This window comes from Protopterus annectens, chromosome 3.part0, assembly GCF_019279795.1.
Source record: "Protopterus annectens isolate FY-2018-M chromosome 3.part0, PAN1.0, whole genome shotgun sequence".
Classification (NCBI taxonomy): Eukaryota; Metazoa; Chordata; order Ceratodontiformes; family Protopteridae; genus Protopterus; species Protopterus annectens.
In genome coordinates this window covers 831,427,619-831,447,523 of record NC_056731.1, presented here as the reverse complement: position 1 = coordinate 831,447,523, position 19,905 = coordinate 831,427,619, and the positions used below count along the sequence as shown (strand labels likewise).

The 19,905-nt window shown below is 37.7% G+C and overlaps 1 protein-coding gene across 1 annotated transcript in view; it reads left to right on the top strand.

Annotated features, from left to right (window-relative positions):
• The first annotated feature begins 361 nt into the window (after window positions 1-361).
• The window catches only part of CDYL (chromodomain Y like), a 758,082-nt gene continuing 738,538 nt past the window's right edge, over window positions 362-19,905 (top strand). Inside the window, exon 1 of the mRNA XM_044065168.1 lies at window positions 362-613. Within this exon, the coding sequence (XP_043921103.1) occupies window positions 590-613 (24 nt within the window). The 5' untranslated portion in view covers window positions 362-589. The remainder of the gene's footprint in view (window positions 614-19,905) is intronic.

The window sequence follows — 19,905 nt, the reverse complement described above, 5'->3', positions numbered from 1 at the left end:
TTAAATGCAAATGATAAAATAATAAAAGCACGTGCGCATACTACATTTGAAAATAAATCTGTCTACAAATGTCAACCCTTAAATACTCTCAATTTTACTCCATTGCATTTCTCCGCAATATTGCTGTTTTATAACTCTGTATTGCATCTAGAAATCCAAACACTAACAAAATAATAAGTGACAAATAACTGAAAAAACAAACTCAACTTGCTGAGTGCAACTACCAAACACCATAGTGCCAGATCTACATACAGAAAATACAAGTATAACTCTCTACCAATCACCACTCAGATTTTTGGCTTGGAATATGAGGCGCCGGCGGAAGGATTTCATTAAACACTAAGGGAAGGTAAAGGAACATATGTAGGATTTCTACAGTGGCGTGGTCTTGGAAAAGCTGCTCGGTAGTCGATTAAGTGGTCTAGTGTAGGAAGCTACTGGCTGTGAGAGTTGCGCAGCTGCCGTGCGCATGCTGGCATTTAGTTGAAGCAGCTTTATACATTTTCATTGGAAAGAAAGGAAGGAGAGAGGCTAGGTAGAACTGAAACAAAAGTGTCTCCACTCAAACATTTGCGTCTAGGATCTTAGCATGTCTTCTGAAGAGCTGTATGAGGTACCGTAATCCCTTTATTACAGACACTTTTTGCCCTTTTGCAAGCCGACCGCCGATCATTTTCAGTTTTGGATCCTCCCCAGTTAGGTGGACGGAAATATCTTAAAGGAGCCAGCAAAATGTTGCGATTGGCCTGCCCCACTTTGACTGGGGTGCCACTGATCAGTAGTAAGGCTGAGTTACTCTTGCTGTAAAAAGTATGTCATGGTGCACCACACTTACTTTGCATTGGGATTGTAGGCTTGGGAAAACTGTTAAAACGGTATCTGCAAAAATCTAGAAGCTGAAACAGTTTATAACATTTGCTGTTTTGTAATAAGCTGAACATAGACTACTCGAAAAAGCGGGAGACCTGTAACTTGTTAAAGCAGTCTCGCTACATGTTACATAGTAAACAAAGTGTAATACACTTCCACTTTTCTCTGCACTGTTAAATTTTGTAGCAGAAAATAAGTAGGGCTTTCAAAGGTATTAATGGTCCCTCATTTTACGTAGGGTACACAATGTTACGCCCGGGGGTGGGGTTTAATGAAGCCAGTAGGCTCAAAACTAAATAATTTAAGGATAACTGTTTGTGACAGCGGTGTATTTACTTGTGTCAGGTAAAGCAAAAATGTGCTTAACCTACAGCCGCCCTTATCTGTAAAGGAATTCCTTTTTCACATCTGTAGGTCTGTTTAGGGGAGAAGACAGTGAATGGTGCTGTTCTCAGTACTGTAGAAAAGTCTTATTGAGTGTGATACTGTCAAATGTAGCTTTCCAACAATAAAGAAATGTTATGCGGACCAATGTGTCTGATGTTTTGCAACAATATTTTCCACTTTTGCGGTAATTTTCCGTGGTGGGTACTGTCCTATCTTGACCCGCTCACCGTGTTAGTTTGTTTACGTCTCTGTTAACTATAGTTATCAACAAACGGAATTTTGAGTCCTGTCCACATTGTTTGCCTTGTGGTGGCTTAAACGAACGATTTACTTGAAGTAAAGATCTTTGTTGTGAAGCAAAGGCGAAAAGAATTGTCACCGCATGACTTCAGGCATATTATTTGGAGCGAATCTTGTAAAACGAATTGAAAGCCAAGTAATTCAGAGATACGTTACCATATCTACCCACCAGAAATCGAGTTGCAAGTTACTGTATTGTGGATTTTTGTCCGTTATTACCGTTTGTAAGGGGGTTGGAACGGCGGTATCTTAATCTAGATGGAAGCTGGCTGGGGTTAATGGGGTAGTTGTGGGTGCTAATTTTGCTATCTCGTTAGGAAAAATTTACCAGACGCTGTAAAGTGGGCTATACTGACGCTTGAAGAAAAAGTCTCTCTGTATGTTGTTCACTGTACACTCCCTCTCCCAGTCAGTAATCCTCGGTCCAAACTGGAGTCGTCACCGTTTTGGTACTTGACCCTTTATTTTCTTCGTTTTCCCGTTTTTAAGTAACGCCACCGCATTGTTCGAGTCCTCTTAGTGGTAACACTTTTTAGGATGACGAATGTTTTATTCAAAGGTGTTCTATTCCACGTTATGTGAAAGTTGGAGCAGTGTTTGGTGTGCTGTGGTTCCTTTTGTTTGTCTTGATTCTGGCCATGCTCCCCCAAATGACAGTAGATCCAAGGACATTTGTTTAGCACGAAGAGGTACAAGATTGATTTCTTCCGTTTAGGCGAGTATGTTTGCTTTAAATGTCCAGACACGGAGATTGTATCTCGTTTGTTGATTGCCTTCTGGAGTCATGAACGATTACTCTGATTTCATTTGTGTGGGATATCGACCTTGACATTTCAAAATGTTTTTTATTAATACACTCAGCCTTAAAATGTTCCCAGTTGTAAGGGCGTGTAACGCATTCGCTCTTATTTTTTTTTTAAACTTTTATCTGTGGTAAGTAATAATGAATCACTAATTCGTCAAAAGAACTCATTACTGTAAAATAATACGCATCAGTCGTCATTTGAGCTTCCTGATTGAAGTTGCTAATAAGCCACATTATGAGGGTTCGTGCTCCACATTTTAGAGATTGAAGGTTGAGAGCTGTGCGTGTAATATTGCTTGCCCCCCCCCCCCCCAATTAAAAGCAAATAGAAAACAGTGATGCGTCTGAAATAGTGATTGTTGAGTGACTTATCCCGGAGTAGTAATACAACATGAAGTAAATAGCAGACATACCATATGCTGATTATTTGCACTTCAAGTGATAATGATCTACGGATGTTTTGCTGGCAGAGTTTTTGGTAGAATATGAAGTTGACTGATTTTCTGTTGGAGCGAAAGTAGTTTTGTATGGTAAAATTAATGAATGGTATCGCACCATTTTGCTAGAATTGTCAACTATAGTGGTCTTCGTACCTGTAAACATTCTCATATTTGGCTGAACATTTTGCTCCATTTTTCTTGAAACTGGATATTTTATTTTTTGAGAAAATAAATTATAATCAGTAAATACCGAGTCATTGAGTATAGACTTGCGCATATTTATTTCGGTTCATATCTTTTTTTTATCAGCCCTCTGATAATACTGTACTTTTTAAATGATGACACTTTCAATAATTCAGCACCATTTTGCCTAATTAGGTTGAGAGCTATGATAGTTTTACAACATCATACCATTGGACTGGTATGCCATGCTAAGTGAGATTGCTCTTTTCTGCCACCCATCATTTGCTATAGGTGACTTTAACATTGCTTTATGCATTGGTGTAGGGATTTTTCTGTCCCTGTCCATTCACTTATATTTGGGTCAGAATTTTTCCTTTTCTACAATGTTTATTTTTTGTCTATTTCTCCTAAGTTGTCGGACCTCTGTCTATTGAAAATCCATTATTCAGGAATGTTTTTGTCCCAATAAGGAACCGATGGCTAAATATGTGGTGAAGCTAAGACTAGGGATGATTGGTTTATTGAATGGTTTTCTTAGTAGGTTGTTACTAGGCCAATGATCCCTTGTGCCTTTACAAGCTTAACAGCACACCCCAAATCTTTTGGGTTCTGATTATCATGGGAGTCTGTACGTGGGGGGGGAGCATTGTTAGTAAGGGGGGTAACTGTTTGTGGGGGGGGGATAATTCTTTTGTTATTGACTGCTTCCATCCATAAGAGGCTGACTGGGGTTAAATTTATGATTTCCCCTCTAATTGTCAAGGTTTTGTTTGACTCTGCTTTACATGGGTGAGGAGCCTAATTCACAGTGCAGTGATCCTTTGGGACCCATATCTATCTCCCCAGCACATTCTGTTTATGTCACAAGTGAAGTTAAGATCCCTGGATTTAGTGTTTCTGGTGTTTGTTTTGTGCATGTACAACAGATCCGTCAGGGCTGGGTCTGAGGAAGCCCTGTAAGCCAGGCAAAGATCCTCTCAGCAGACTGTAAGAGACTGATCTCATAACGGCTCTGTCTCTTTATTCAACGTAGGATAAGGTATTCATGCCCTGAATTCTGCTGGTGAGAAACCTTTGTAGGTGTTCGCAGTGTTGCAAGTGTCTGGTTAGGTACATGTCATAGGGGGCATTGTATTCAATGGTAGGTCTGACAAGGGCCAAGTTGAGTGGTGCTCTAACTTCCCTGGACCTGGATGCCATACCCTTGCCTATAAGATGGGCGACACCATTTCTTGCTATCTTGGCTACATGGTCAAATTCAATATTGCTGCCCACATATGTTCCCAGCTCTCTTGCTACTAGGCCTACTAGTAAGGGTATTTTAGAGATGGAACTACTATTAAGGGCATTTTAGAGATGGAGTAATTAACTTGGGTTGGCACTTTCCCAAAGGGCATTATAATGCATATTATGGCATTGAGTTTTAGGTCACGGCTTTGCACCCGTCATTTATTTATTTAATTTTGTTGATCGGGAGTGTCCGACTGGACGTAGGTCCATTTTCAGTGAAGGCCCGGAGAGAAAAGCTCCACAGTAAAATAAACAGACAGTAGTTGCATTGGATTACATATTGGGTTTTTATATTATATTTGTCTTTTGTTAAACCTCTTGCAAGATGTTGGTGTCTTTGGGGGGAATCTGTAATGGCTCCCAGTTTACAATCTTTTGGGAACCTTGTGAGCCTTAGACCTTGAACATTACCCTTGACTTCTGAGAAGTAGATGCCTAGCATGGAGCCCTGGGGTACTCTGCTGGTGGCCAGTCATTTGGTAAAAATGGTCTCACCAGTCCTGACTTTCTTGGGTCCTGTCTGTGAGCCAGCTGTCAATCCAGCAGGTTATGTATTGTAGGGATTTATGTCTAGCTCAGAGAGTTTGTAAACAATGCTTGAGTGAGGTATCGGATGCCGTGGATAGGTCAAAATATGCATATGCACTGTTTACTCTTCTTGATTGCCTTGGTGTCCCTCTTAAAGAAGTCTACCAGTTTAAGCAGGTCATCTTTCCTTAACAAAGGCAAATTCTGATGTCCATGTTGAAAAGTGGCTTTGTGGTTTGAGATTATGTTGTTGAAAACTATTTGAAGGGGTGAGCATATGGGACAAGGTTTTCCATTATTGAATGTGTATAGACCCCTTTTATAGGGGATGTGATGCCCCTGCACTGGCCCAGTAATCAAGGAGCCTCAGTCCTCACCACTAGCACTAGTGAAGGACATACACATTGGGAGGCGATAAGTACACACACAGTAAAGTACCATTTCCCTGGAGTGCAGACAGAGATCACAGTCAGTTTGGGGCTGGTTTCTCCTTCTCTTTCCAGATCCCCAATAAGACTCCCCACTGGCACAGCTATAGAGTTAAGATCTCAACCGAGTGGTCAAGTCTAAACCTCCAGCACCCTCTCTGTGCAGCCAGTGCTGTGTGTCCCTGCCCAAGTAGCTGACACACACACTTTGAGATTTGATTTATATATAAATACACAGACACGCCTGGGGAAGGCTGGCACAGGTTTACTAGCTATGTCCCCTTCTGCCCAGACTATAAGGTAATACCAGCTGCCACCAACCACCCTTACTTATCAGCTACCACAAGGCCCTTACTAAAGGGTGATCAATTCTACTGTGTAATGTTACTATTATCCAAATGGTAAGTGTGACCAAAACCTTTAAGGCTATTTAGGAGTGGCCTATACAGTGTCATCAAATACATATGCAAGAGCTTAAATATCTCTAAACAAGCCAGCCATAATTAAAAGGTTTAAATATATTTAATAAATAATAAAAGCACAAGACAATACTCAATAACTCAACAGAGTTCAGAATCACAACATTGCAGGACAGTCTCAAGTACAGAAAACATCTAAACTAATCTTTACTGTATTCCTATCTATATCTAAGAGATACTATGCCCTGAGTGACTTGCTTACAGAGCCAGGCAAATCTAAATGAGAAGTGCTGATGAGAGAATGTTTCTAGGTCCAAAGACAAATACAAAATGCGCAGACTCTCAGAGAAAGTTTTTAAATTAATAATACACATTACTGCTGGGTTAACGGGATGCTACCACTATTTGACACTTCTGCCTTCAGTTCCCAGGCTAACAGAAACTTCAAAATTTTAGCATCTCTATGTCAAAGATCTTTATGTCGTAGACGTTCGCATTTGAAACCTGTAATTATTTCTGTTTCCAGATAATAGTAATCATTTCTAGCTGCATACATTGTCTCCTAGCTGAGATAAACACCATTGTAGACAATTCACTTATTTTCTCAGAGTTAAATTAACTCTGTTCTTTTCCAGTAGGTACACTTTGGTTATATTCTAGAAGCTCAGCACATAACACAGTTTAACATAACATGTACTTTTTTACATTTGTAAGACAAGTATACAAACCATATTACTATTCACAAATAACATAGAATTGTTTACAAAATTCCAGCTAGCTAGGCTGGTAGTCTTCACAGGGAAGAAAAAATTCAAGATATGCAGTTAAGTAAAAAGTAGTACAAATAAATATTTCTGCTGTGGACTACACAGAATTAGTTACTTTGTCAGAAGTATTCTAAAAAATGGAAGTAGTACAAACGGGCTCTGTCTAGTGTTAACAAAACCATATACTGTAATGCAGGACTTATTCCTGTCAGTGTTTCAGTGCTGTTACCATAATTTGTGTACAGAATTTATGTGCATATCGTGGTAATTTTAGTTATCAGCTGTTTCCACTGAGATGAATATAGGCTTGTTAGCTTGAGGTAGTAAGAAGATTAGGTGAAAATACATTTTTGTTGCTCATCAATGAGAGAAGAATATTTTTCTATAAGAAGTGCTGCTTACTCTTATTAATATTTCAGCCATTTCTCATTTGGCAGTGTATTCCTGTATTCTGGGCCAGCAACCTTGAAGGATTTATTATCCCTTTCTTTCACTCTGTTTCCTGATTAGAACATTGTCAGAGTCTGCCCATTTGATGACTACAGGATTTTTGTCATGGAATGTAGAGTTTGTTTACCAGTGGTCAGTGGTTGGAGGAAGATGTTTTATCTTATACCTGTTGTCTCTTGCAACCTGTGTGATAGGCATTTGTGTTGTGTTTGGGGGGGAAAAACAGATTTGGAGACTAAGCTTGCTATATTGTCAAGCATGCCAGCGGATAGCTCCATTAAATATACTTGTAAACAAATATTTTATTCTGACAAAGCACTTGTGTCTTGCTCCTGTTCTTACGAATGCTTTAAGTTTGCTGCTATTTCCCAATGAAAGTAATTTGATTTCTCATCTTGTAAATCATTTTGAGAGATTTATGACTGAATAATGTATATAAACAATGGACCAAGGTCCACAAACTAATAATATATAAGAAGAACAAATTTGCAGAGTTTAAGGTACAGCATGGATCCAAGAACATTTGTCCAAGCAAACTTGCTTAATGATACTCTGCTTTTTAATAGTATACTGATGGAAGGACAGTGTAACAGTTGACTTGCCACTGCCATCAAGATGGGATGGAAAAGCAGATTATTTTGAATAACACGAGTGGAAATTTTAGTGGAGGCATTTCCAGGTTATATATCTGATAGAGAAAAACAGAATAAAGTTGAAAATGCTGAGGTGCCTCACATTTTAATTCTTAATTTTTGAAATTCTTTCCCTGTTTAGTTATCCTATACTTATTTGCTCTATTATACAGTTAGCACATCACATCTGCATTTTAGGAAAATACTCTGTACCTTATGTGGCCTTTTGTAGTGTATACTTACATTTTGTAATCTTTTGTGATATAGTTTGTATGTCACTTCTTTATTTTAAGAAACTATTGTGTGTATTATGGCCTTCTGAAAGCAGTATGTTCAGAATCTGTAGTCACAACCAGTTGTTTTGTAATTGTTTATAGTATAATTTTCATTATTTGTAATCACAACCAGTAAAATGAATGTTTTATGCATTTATAAATCTAGTGTGGAATTTTTTTTTTTTTTTGTTGAAGTAAAAATGTATGTCTTATACTTTATTTGGATAATAACTCGCCTGTAATCTGACCACAAAATAGTAGTATACTTGCATCCTTCAAAGAAGCAATGCAAGTCGAGATGTATAAATTGGTGAGCGTAATAAAATAGATGATCATTATGTGAAGATGAGTAGACAATATTAGAATACTGAGGGAGTGAGAGACAGGATGCAAGTATACTACTATTTTGTGGTCAGATTACAGGCGAGTTATCCAAATAAAGTATAAGACATACATTTTTACTTCAACAAAAAAAAACATTCCACACTAGATTTATAAATGCATAAAACATTCATTTTACTGGTTGTGATTGCAAATCTACCTGCCAAATCTCAAGCCTACTGTATACTGCATTATTTTCAGTCACAGACTATCATAATGTACCTGTGCTTGTTACTGAACCTGTTGTATCTGTATTGCTACTTAAACTGTTAACTAATTGTGATTGTTCTGAAATGTAGTGTTCTTTTTGAACTGATATCTTTTGTGCTTTCATCTGAATGTATTTTTTTTCTTCATGTGGAGCTTTACTCTTCAGGCTTCAGCTGAAAAATGATCTGTGTCCAGTCGGACTTTCCCGGTTAACAAATGTGAAATAAAATAAGAAATAAAGAAATGTGCCATTTCCTTGATGGTAGCATGACTGGCTCCTTTTCTTTTGACTGCCACAGTAGGAAGGCAGTCAGAACCATTGCATCTCACTCTCTTAATGGCATTTAAGAAAACACACAGTTGTGTAATGATGGTGTATAATAAGGTGTTGCTTTCCATAATCATTGATTTTGACTTCAGAATAATAATGGCTCTCGAGTATTCCAGTTTAAATGTTAGTTTTATATCGATTGATACTCTTATTTTTAGGTTAGTAGAGACAGCCTGTTAGAACTTTTTTATGCAAAGTTTGTGTAAATTTCATTAGTCTCAGGCTCAGAGTTGGCTGTAGGTGACTCTTCATTTGACTGATAGGCATATGGACCTTTTTCATTTTGTTTTTTTGTTCCGTGTTTGATTTGGAAACCTTTACAGTACACTACAGTTGTAGGTGATTCATCTTGCTTAGTTTGCATCATGGCTTATTTTAATATACAGTGGCTAACTTTCTATGAACAACTATGTAAGTGTGTCTATCATTTCTTTTTATGTGTCTAATTGCGAAAGCATCTTACCACATCTCTGCCTCTCTTTAAACATAAAATCAAAGATTGCTTCCAAAGCCACTGGCTCTGTTCCTGTTCAAAACCTGACTAATCTTTTAACTCCTTTCCTACTACTCTGCGCTTTCCTACTACTTTACTTTCTCTCTCTCTTTACTGAATCTGCTTCAGTCTACCTCCTTTTAGAGTTTTTTGTTTCTTCTTTCCTCTGTTAATCTCTCTCAACTTTCCCTTCTCTTTTCTTAAACTGCTTCCCTTCCTCCTCTCCTACTGTAGTGCTTCTCTTTCTCCTTTTGTTACTAAGATTAGTTCTATATAATATTATAAGTCAATTTTGCTCTCTGTTTTGTGCCTTGTTCTTGATGTTATTACAGCTAATTAATGTTATTCTTAGAAATGTGATTCTCTTCATGTATATATCTGTTATTGGGTACTATATTTTTTTATTATTTGTCTTTTCATCTATGATGATTTGTCCATTTTCTTGTTTATTTTAACTTTTTTTGGTTATAATTTGTGTGGAGCTTTTCTCCCCGGGCCTCTACTGAAAATGGAAATGTATCCAGCTAGACTAGCCCGGTCAACAAATGTAAAATAAATAAATAAAATACTGTAGTATTGTTTACCACAAGACCCTAGTAGGACGAAGATCGTTCATTGGAAAACAGACTTTGATGTTACAGATAAGTGCATGTATCATTGCTATGCATTTTATAACTGAGTCTATACACAAGGTTTAAGTTAAGGCCATTGTGTACTTTTGTCTATTACTGTCAGTTTCTCGCATTGTGTAAAGGAAAAGTCACTTTGCTTGAGAGAGAGAACATTCTTAACAAAATGTAGTCCTATTCCTTATACTTTAGATTGCTTTGATTTAAACATGCATATTAAATTATTATTAAAAAGCTACTGTGTGATTTGAGAAATGTAATGTCTTTTGACAGTGCTGTGTTTTAACTTTTGACTTGGATTCTAATTATTAAGTCAAATATAGAAGATCTGCTGTCTCCCTTAGAGACGTTGTAGCTTCCCAAATTATGGAACTATTTTTCTGTGGTTATTAATAGCAATGGTGTAGTAAATCGTTCTTTATGAAACTTGATAAATTTAATACTAGAGCTTGGAATTGAGGAAAAAATTGACATTTCATTAATGTAATTTGGATTATCTCAATCATTAGAAGCAACTAATTTTAAGATTAGTTGGTTTAACTGCAGCTAGTTGTTGTGACTTTCGGCTTTTCCCGGTTAGGGGTCGCCACAGCGGAACTCCGGTCCGTTAATGATTGGCAGTTGATTTTTACGTACTGAGTTGCCAGCCCTGATGCACAGCCTTCAACAAAGGTATGCCCATTTACGCATGTCTCCACGCAGAAGCTGCTCAGAGTCAAACCGGACAGTGTCTTACTGTGAGGCTACAACGCTACCGCAGCACCACCACCGCGGTTTAACTGCAGCTATTATTGCTTGGAAAGTCTTTACTTGGAAATGTTTACCCAGAATTTTTCTATGGCTCATAACGTTTATAAAACTATATATTTGTTGAAGATGTAAAAAAAAAATGTCTGTAGTCTTAGTTCATGTTTTCTATGCATATGATAAAAATATTTGCTTGGAGAAAATGAAAGACTTCTTTAGGCTATTTGGTCTGTTAACTGTATTGTATCAGAGTCTGTTTTTTTTTTTTTTTTTTTTTTTCCAAACATCTTTATTAAATTTACACGTCTGACAAAGGCATTTAATTACACATGACAAATGCAGTCTTACATTTATATAAATGAAAAACATACAAAATACTTAAGTTACAAAAGGTTTACATCCGACACCATTGAAACAACTATAGTTGTAAACATTATACATCACTTATAAGCCATCCAGTCATTGTCAATTAAGCATTATATAGCTCATTCAAATCCTGCCTCTTAAACCTCATTCCTGCTCTGCATATATTGTTCCCACAATTCCCATTTTTTCTTTTTAGTTTGTTCCTTCCCTTTTCTAAAGATCCCAATTCTAGTTGTTTAATCTCTGTTAACTATATTCACTACTTCTAGTAAAGGTGGTCTAGACTTTGATTTCCATTTTCTAGTAATTGCTTTTTTTGGTGGCCACCAGAATTAGTCGGCAAGCCTTTATGTCTAGGCAATTCCGATTCTTTAGCATAACTAAAAAAACAAATCTCCCAGTCAGTCCAGTCTCCTCACCCAGCATCTCCGACAGAGCGGTCTGCAGGGAATCTCAAAAGTCTGCCAGCTCATCACACTTCCAAAAAATATGTTCCCAGCTACCTCTTTCTTGTCAGTCACACCTCCAACATTTGCTATCTACCCGAGGAAAAATTCTTTGGGGTCTACTTGGGGTATAAAAATACCTATGTAAACACTTCCGGGCAAAGATACGAACTCCTTTTAGACTTTGTGAAAGAAAACAAAAGCTGGATAAACGCCTGGTGTACACCTCAAGCGAAAAAAAATGAAAAGACCAATGATTAGACCACAGCTGAAGATAAAAATGGAATAATCCACGTCAGGAAATAAATCACTTGCAGCTTCACAGTAGTGCCCTTTATAAAACAAAAAGTTGTAACTGAGATGTAGTAGTCAAGGTAGGAAATGGTTCACTTGCAGTTTCGCACTACTTTATTAAACAAGAGTAAGCGCTTTCGTGATCTAAGTCAGCTGATCGCTTCTTCAGACTCATAAAAACAGTTAAAACATTAGTATTTAAAATATGGTTCAACCAATAAAAACACATATAGAACTATGATATAGACTAATTAAAATTGCATACATCAGTACATTAATTTGCCTTATATTCTGCATAAGATGAAATAAAATATACATATAACAGACACATTTTATGTAATAATCCATATTACTTAATGTTTTAGTGGTCTGGATTTTAAAAAAAGGTTTCAAGGAAATAGCATTGTTCAATCCAGGAGACCTATCTGCCTGAAGTAGTAAAAATCCATCTTTGTTCTGCTTCCTCTACCCTATTCCTTATATCACCTCCCCTCTTACTTTTATTTATTATTTCTAAAACCATGAAATTAAAAATGTTTCCTATCTTCTTCTTCCACATGTTTTGCTAAAGCACTTGTGTCGTTTTTATTTCTTATATCTCTTAAGGTGTTCAAGGATATGTTTCTTTAGACACCTATTGGTTTTGCCTATATAAAAGGCATGTTAGACAGTGCAGAAGCTGAAATAAACCAAATTTTGTGTTCTGCAGTCAGCATAAAACTCTATCCTTGAACACCTTGGAGATATAAGGCAAATTAATGTACTGATGTATGCAATTTTAATTAGTCTATGTCATAGTTCTATATGTGTTTTCATTGGTTGAACCATATTTTAAATACCAATGTTTTAACTGTTTTTATGAGTCTGAAGAAGCAATCCGCTGACTTAGATCGTGAAAGCGCTTACTCTTGTTTAATAAAGTACTGCGAAACTGCAAGTGAACCGTTTCCTACCTTGACTACTACATCTCAGTTACAACGTTTGGTTTTATAAAGGGCACTACTGTGAAGCTGCGAGTGATTTATTTCCTGACGTGGATTATTCCATTTTTATCTTCAGCTGTGGTCTAACCATTGGTCTTTTCATTTTTTTTCCTTTTAGACTTTGTTGCATATTCAGGATATATATATAAATAATATAGTCCCTCCCCCATTGTCTGTGTGAATTTCTTATCCAGTCTCTTCCCAATCCTTTCTAAGATCCTCAGATTCTTATACTTGACTAATTATTCCTGTTTTTAGCAGCAGCTTCTGTTCTAGATTCTATTAAAAACTCAATAGTATTGGTTTTTCATTTAGGAGCCCCCTATTTCTTTCTCTTTGCCTATACTCTGCCTTCCCTATCAAGGATTGATATCCATCGCTAACCTACAGTCCAGATAAATTCTTGGCCTCTTCCCATTCCATTACCCCTTTCCCTTTCTTGCTCCCAGTACCTTGGTTCCTTTGCCAGTTTTCTCCAGTAAATTCCAGCTGCCTATTGTCCATATCTCTGACAATCAGTCTTCTCCATTGTCGTGCTGATTTGGTTCTTAAAATACTCTATTTTATGAATATAATACTCTGTTCTCCTTTAGAGACTGCATCCAAAATCCCAATCTCTCCTTATTTCTTGAGCTTGTATCTGATTCTGTTTTGATTTTTAATGCTCTACTTCTTTCATGTATCAATTATTCTGAATATTCATTGCTCTGGACACTTGTAGCAGTAGCTAATAAGATAATTACTCTCAATTTTAAACTCCATCTCACCAAACATTTCAGAATTTATTACATTGCCACTGTTTGCCACAATTACGTAAGTTCCATCTAATTAAGAAGTTATATCATTTAATTTGTAATTGTTGGATAAAGGCCAAGTTCCTTATTTGAATAAATAAATAAGCTGAAGTTAAAAAAAAAAAAAAAAATGAGGAAAAAGTTTTTGTTTTGAAGTACAGAATTGTAACTTGCAATCAAAAGTAGCAGCTACCAGACGTTCTGTTTGGAAGGAAGTTAGCAGAAAACTGAAAGATTTGTATCCAGAAATTTGACCCATTATGGATTATTATAGAGTTCTGAAAATGTACAGTGTCCTACAGTACAGGTTGGAAAAATCAGGAATTATTGGAGAACTTTGAATGAATTTACCATTTATTTCCTACTTGGTACAGGATGTTACAGAGACCATAGAGCTCTGAGTTAGTGAGAAGAACTGAGTCAAAAATGGAGTCAAAATGTTGGTGGATTAGTAATGAGAGAGAAGCAGTGGTCTGACTAAACTATGGATCATTTAATTTGAGAGACGAAACAACGGTCAGGCTCTCAACAGAAACTCATCAAAAGCTATGGGTGTATGCAAGGCAATTGAAATTTTAAGTACGTCTTTGAGTAGATTAGCGGATGCAGTGGATGTATGAAGATAAATTGCTAGTCAAGTAAGGATTACATGAAAAATTTAAATGTTGAAAATGCACGTGACAGTAACTTAAGCCATCTGAAAAGGAGTGGACAGTTTTGGAGGCAGAAAATTTCAAGCTGCATGGAGTAGGCATGGCTGTACAGATGAGAGGAAGATCTGTCCTGCTGGAATAAATTTAATAGAATGCTAAGAGAGGAGTGTATTTTAACAGACAGTTTCAGTGGTGCTGATTGGACATTTGAAAATGAGCTGTTGGTTGTCTCTTGAGGTGAAAAGTGATTATAGTGAAGTCTAGAGTGCCTTTAAGTGAAATGTTTTTAGTTATCTGATGGTACTTTTTAATGCTTTGGAGCTGTTGGTACACCGATGAGAACTTCACTCATTAGTAGACTGTTTTGGATCACTTGGTTCATACAAAACTCGTATGACACAACAAGAGAACATGTACAAATGTATTAACACACATACATCTCTGATGCTATGCAGGGTATAGCAGTGATGTTTGGTATGATTATGCTGATTTGCTCTGCTCACTTTGCCATGCAGATGTTCCAAGTTGAGTATCAGTAACTCTCTTGTGAGTAGAATAAAGCAGGAACTGAAGTGAACGGAAGGTTTGGGTATCGTTAAGAAGAGAGTAAGCCAACAGAATGGATAAGTAGTATGGTCACTGTCCTAAAACAAGACAATTTTATTTTGTATTGAATCTGAGTCAAGTGATTGTAAACACTACCAATTGCTTACATGCAAAAGAGATCTCAAGAATAACAAATGCCAAGTTATTCAGACACGACTTTAGTACAGTTTTTCTCCCCATTGCTGCTGCCTTCCAAAAGAAAAATCCTCCCTTCAGATAACTTTGAAGAGAAGATCTTTGTAACTCTTCTTCTGTGCCTGGAACACCACTGCCAAGTCTTAGTCATATGGCTTCTGTTGAACAGAACGCGGACGTGCTCCTGGGGTCCCTTCATTATAAAGTGATTTAAATTGCATCCATTGTTTATCAAAGGCTGGCTGTTGCATGGTATTCCCATTGAGATGTTGAAGCACGCTTAGTCATTTTATATGCCTCATAATATACTTCATTTTTCAGTGCTAGTCCTCAAGCTTTGGGGAATGTATGTCTGCCTTTGAAAATTAGTTAGCATAATATATTCCTGCAATTTCCTTTGGTGCTTCCTACTCCTAAACTTAACCTAAGAGCAATAGTCGCATATGTGAACATTGGAGTTGTCCAGTGCGCCCCCCCAACGTACAACTGAATACCAAAAAATGAAAGTGTTTCACTCATGCTGGTATTAGTAACTGTTTTCTAAAATGGGCATCTAGAATAATGGGGATGTACCTAGCTTGTGATGACTACACTACTGATTGGTACTAAAGTAGAGATCACTCAAAACTTTCTCACTGGTGTGAGATTTCAGTGTTATAACAATAAAGACTGTTGTTGTTGTCTTTCGGCTTTTCCTGGTTAGGATTCGGCACAGTGGAACTCCGGTCTGCTAATGATTGGCAGTAGATTTTGACTAACGCCGAGGTGCCAGCTCAACGTTCAACCTTCAATGAAAGCATGCCCATTTACGCAGGTCTTTGGGATGCCCACTCAACCGCGGGGAGGACATGCAGACTCCACACAGAAAGCACTCCATAACAATAAAGACTGAGGTTGCAATATAAAAAAAAGGTTTTATTTGTATGTCAGTGTGTTTTTTATATTGGAGCGTTTGGCATTTTTCTCTGATTAGCAAATCTGTCAAAAAAACTGATGGGAAGTTGTAGGGTACTGTATATATTGGGTACTGTTAGTTTTGTACAGTCATGTACTGTATTTGTTTACTGCTACATTGTTTGACTGTTACTGTTGCAGTGTGGTTATATGCTACTTTAGTTGGCACCCCAGGGCTGAGTCTGGAATTGGTTCAAATGAATCCGAGTAAACTGGTTAACAAATAGATCTGAAGAGTTGCACAAACAATTGAAGGCTGGAAAGGTGGTATAAACAGATGAATTTGTATCCGGTTTGGCACTGTATGAGCATGATGGGCATTATCCTTGCAGGCTGGCATAGCTGCTGAAATAGTGCAGCATAATTTCAAGTATGAAAAACTAATGTAAATCTGGTTGGTTTGAAATACGTGGCTCAGATTCTAACCCTGGAGAGAGATCAGTTCTGCAAAGGTAGAAAGCAAGAAAGTGGTAGAAATGTTTTGGGGACTAATGTAGTTTTTTAATTAAGTTGTGATAACAGTACTCCTAAAAAGCTGTAGCCTGGAATGGAGCTGTGAACATGACAAAGACTCTTTAAGTGCTTAAAACATGGATTATTTATCTGCTTAAAATACTGTGTGATGCTAATAAGTCAGTTGTGTTGCAAGTAAATGCCGATCAGAAAGGTACAGGACCTCTGATATGAGCTAGAAGACCAGTTACCTGCAGCTCAAAAGCCATCTAGAGATTGTACAGGTGTGTGTGTGTGTGTGTGTGTGGGGGGGGGGGGGGGTAGCTTACATACAAGATGAATGGTTAGCTTTAAAGTTTGGATGTGAGAAATTCCATGAAATATGTCAATGGTGAAGAATTTCAGATGGAAACTGGCCACAAACTGTATTCAGAAAGTCTTTGTAAAAGACATGCCATAAACTACAGAACTTGCTACTTTATCTGAAAGAGCAATACAGACCAGGCATGGACCTACTTGATGGCAGAAACTTTCAGTGTAGCACATTAGTCAGGGGAGCATGGCAAACTGTTAGAGCTATAGATTCTTTGTGTAATTCCAGTTACTCAGTGAAAAAAAAATGAAAAACATTTTAAATATATTTTTACTGATTTAAAAGGTGCAGTCAATAAAAGACATGAAAACGAAAGGCTGGCCTGAGCAAAAGTCATCAGTATAGAAATAAATTCTGTATTTTTTTTCATTCAAAGAAAGTTGGCTGTTCAAAGCTGACAAGCTCTTCAAATCCTCTCACACCTGTTTTCTCATTTGAGTGAGTCTCATCTGTGAAAAATAAAGTGAAACAGCAAGATAAGTATTGGCAAGGGGAGATGACAAAAGTAGAAATAATGGAAGAGTTGTGCCATATGTAATGGATACCTTTTAATTCAAAGTAAGAAACACACAAGCATAGCTAGTGCTAGGTCATCCATGGACTTTAGTAGGCACAGCTTTGTTTTATTTATGCAGTAGTTTTATTGATATTTATGCGAAGTGCAGGTGAGTTTGGTGCTTGAAGCTCTATAAATGAGTTGTCTAATATTTAGTATAGTCCTGTGACAACCATCTGCATTACAAAATTCAGGAAGTTAGAAGATTATATAGTTATTTTACATTTGTTTACTGGGATGGTCCGACTGGATATATGTCCATTTTCAGCGGAGGCCCAGGGAGAAAAGCTCCAAGTTAGTAGATTACATTACATTAGTAACTTTTACAAATTAACATAGTTTACAGCCTTCAGTAAGGTTACAAACATTTAAAGAACATGGTAGGCTACTGAGAGTTTCACACAGATAAGGACTTTATCCCTTAATGAGCTCTAGATATGCCACAAAGCAAAGTCCTATACATTTTAGAGTCAAATGACATTTAATTGGGCAAGATATCCAATACCAGGGTTGGGTGTTAGGTTTTGAACAGGGACATTGCCAGTGCATTGGAAAGTGTAGTTTGAGGCTTTTTTTGAACTGCGTTAGAGAGGGCTGGAGAGTAGGTTCAGCAGATAGAGAGTCCCAAGTTTTGCCTACAGAGTTGGCAAATAGAGAGTCACCAGCAACATTTATGCTTTTGGTTGGTTGAAACAACAGTTTGTCAGCAGAGTGCAGTGACCTCAGGTTGCTGTAGGGATTAATCTTGTTTAGTGCTGGTGTCTTATTGGGGTGGTTTAGAACTTTGTGGGCTATTAAGTTGGTTGTATTGAAGAAGACTAGCCCATTCAAGCCAACCTAGTTAAGTTGATACAATGGTGGGTCCTAAAGGTTGTACCTGTAGCAAATCTAGCAATGTGGTTGTAACAGCTTGCAAGTTTGCTAAGAGTGGTTTTATTCAAGTTAGTGAAAAGTGGGGAGGCATAGAGAAGGGTAGGCAGTAAGTGGGAATGAGCAATAGAAGTTCTTGCAAATGGAGTGAGGAAAGATTTGATCTTCTAGAGGGAGCCCAGTTTTTTGTTGACTGTTTTGATTGACATGGGTATCATATTTTAGGGTATTGTCAGCTGTAACCCCTAAGAGTTTGGTGTGAACATCTGGGGATATGTGTGCCATTATTGGATCTTATGGTAAAGAATGGTGAAGAGGACTTATAGGTGGGGGAAAAATTAGCAGCTTAGTTTTGTTGGGGTTTTAAATAAGCTGACTGTTTGCGAACCATTTTTCAACATCATTGTAAGTATTCTGGGTTAGTCATCAACTCAGTTGAGGAGGAGGCTGCACACATTAAAGTGGAGTTGTCCACGTATTGGATGCAGGTGGCCTTGGGAGTGATTGTGGGTAGGTCATTGACTGAGAAGTGGTCCTAGTATGGAGCCTTTGGGGACTCCTAGTGTGATGGGTAGATGAGTGGATAGTGTATTCTGCCATAATACTACTTGTTGTCTGTTGGAGAGATAAGATTGGAACCATTTAATCGCACAGTTATTTAGTGACCGTTTCTTCAGGGTATGGATACGTAGTTGGTGGTTGACCATATCAAAGGCCTTGGAGAGATCTAGGAAGAGAGGTGAGAAGTTTTATTGTTTCGGTTGAGGTTAATGGAGTTAGAGAAGGATAGCAGGGCTGAGGTGGTGTTGTGGTTTTGTCTAGAGCCATGCTGAGAGTTGGCTAGTAGTTTATTCTGGGTGAGAGTGCATTCATTTAGTTATGGATGCATTTTTCCATTATTTTGGCCAGCGGTGATAGTATGGCTATTGGTCTGTAGTTTGAGAGGTGTAAAGAGTTCCCTCCTTTTATGGAGAGGAATAACGTTGGAAACCTTCCAGATAGAGGGGATGGTGGCTTCGAACAAGGTTTGGTTTATAATCGTAGCAATAGGGTATGCAATGGCACCTGCCACTTTCTTTAGATATTCTGGTGGGAGGAGATCAACTGCTAGGGTAGTGGGATTTAGTTTGTTAATTAGAAATCTGATGGTTGTAGATACAGGCTGAAAGTTAAAGGAGAGTGGGGTAGTGGTCGAGGAGGAATCCTGATTGGGGCCACTGGGAGCCAGTTGGCTAGCTAGTGATTGGATAGTCTTAGTGAAGAAACTGTTAGACATTTGCAGTTTCCTCTGGAGATTTTAGGTTACAAGCTGATGGGGTGGGAGTGGTGGATTGTCTGGGGTGGAGCACTTTGTTTACTCCTGCCCAAAACTTTGAGTTTTGTTCTGATGTTTTTGTTGAAGGTGGTGGTAGAAGTTTTTTTTGTCTAACAATATGGCATTCTTAGTATCATTCCTTAGCTATCAGAATTTAATATGGTCAAGTGGGTCTCTTGAGGTATGCCATTTGTCCCATGCTATATTTCTTGCTATGATTTTTGTTTTGGGTACTTTAGAGAGCCAGGGGGCAGTTTTAGTTTTGGCTCTCGGGGTGTGGATAGGAGTGTGGGAATCTAGACGGGTAAGGAAATTAGGATTAAAATAGGCTACAGCATCATCTGGTGGAAGATCTTTTAGGATGGCCCAATTGCATGCTTTGAGTTCGTTCTGAAAATCAGTAGTGTTGAAGTTGTTATTTCTAATAGATTTATAGAGAATTTGGTGATGGTTATCTACTTTATGCTTGACTATGTAAGTGGTCACTTATATCATCTGGGAGGGTACCAGTGTTGTAAAGGTTTGGGTGATTGTTGATAAGA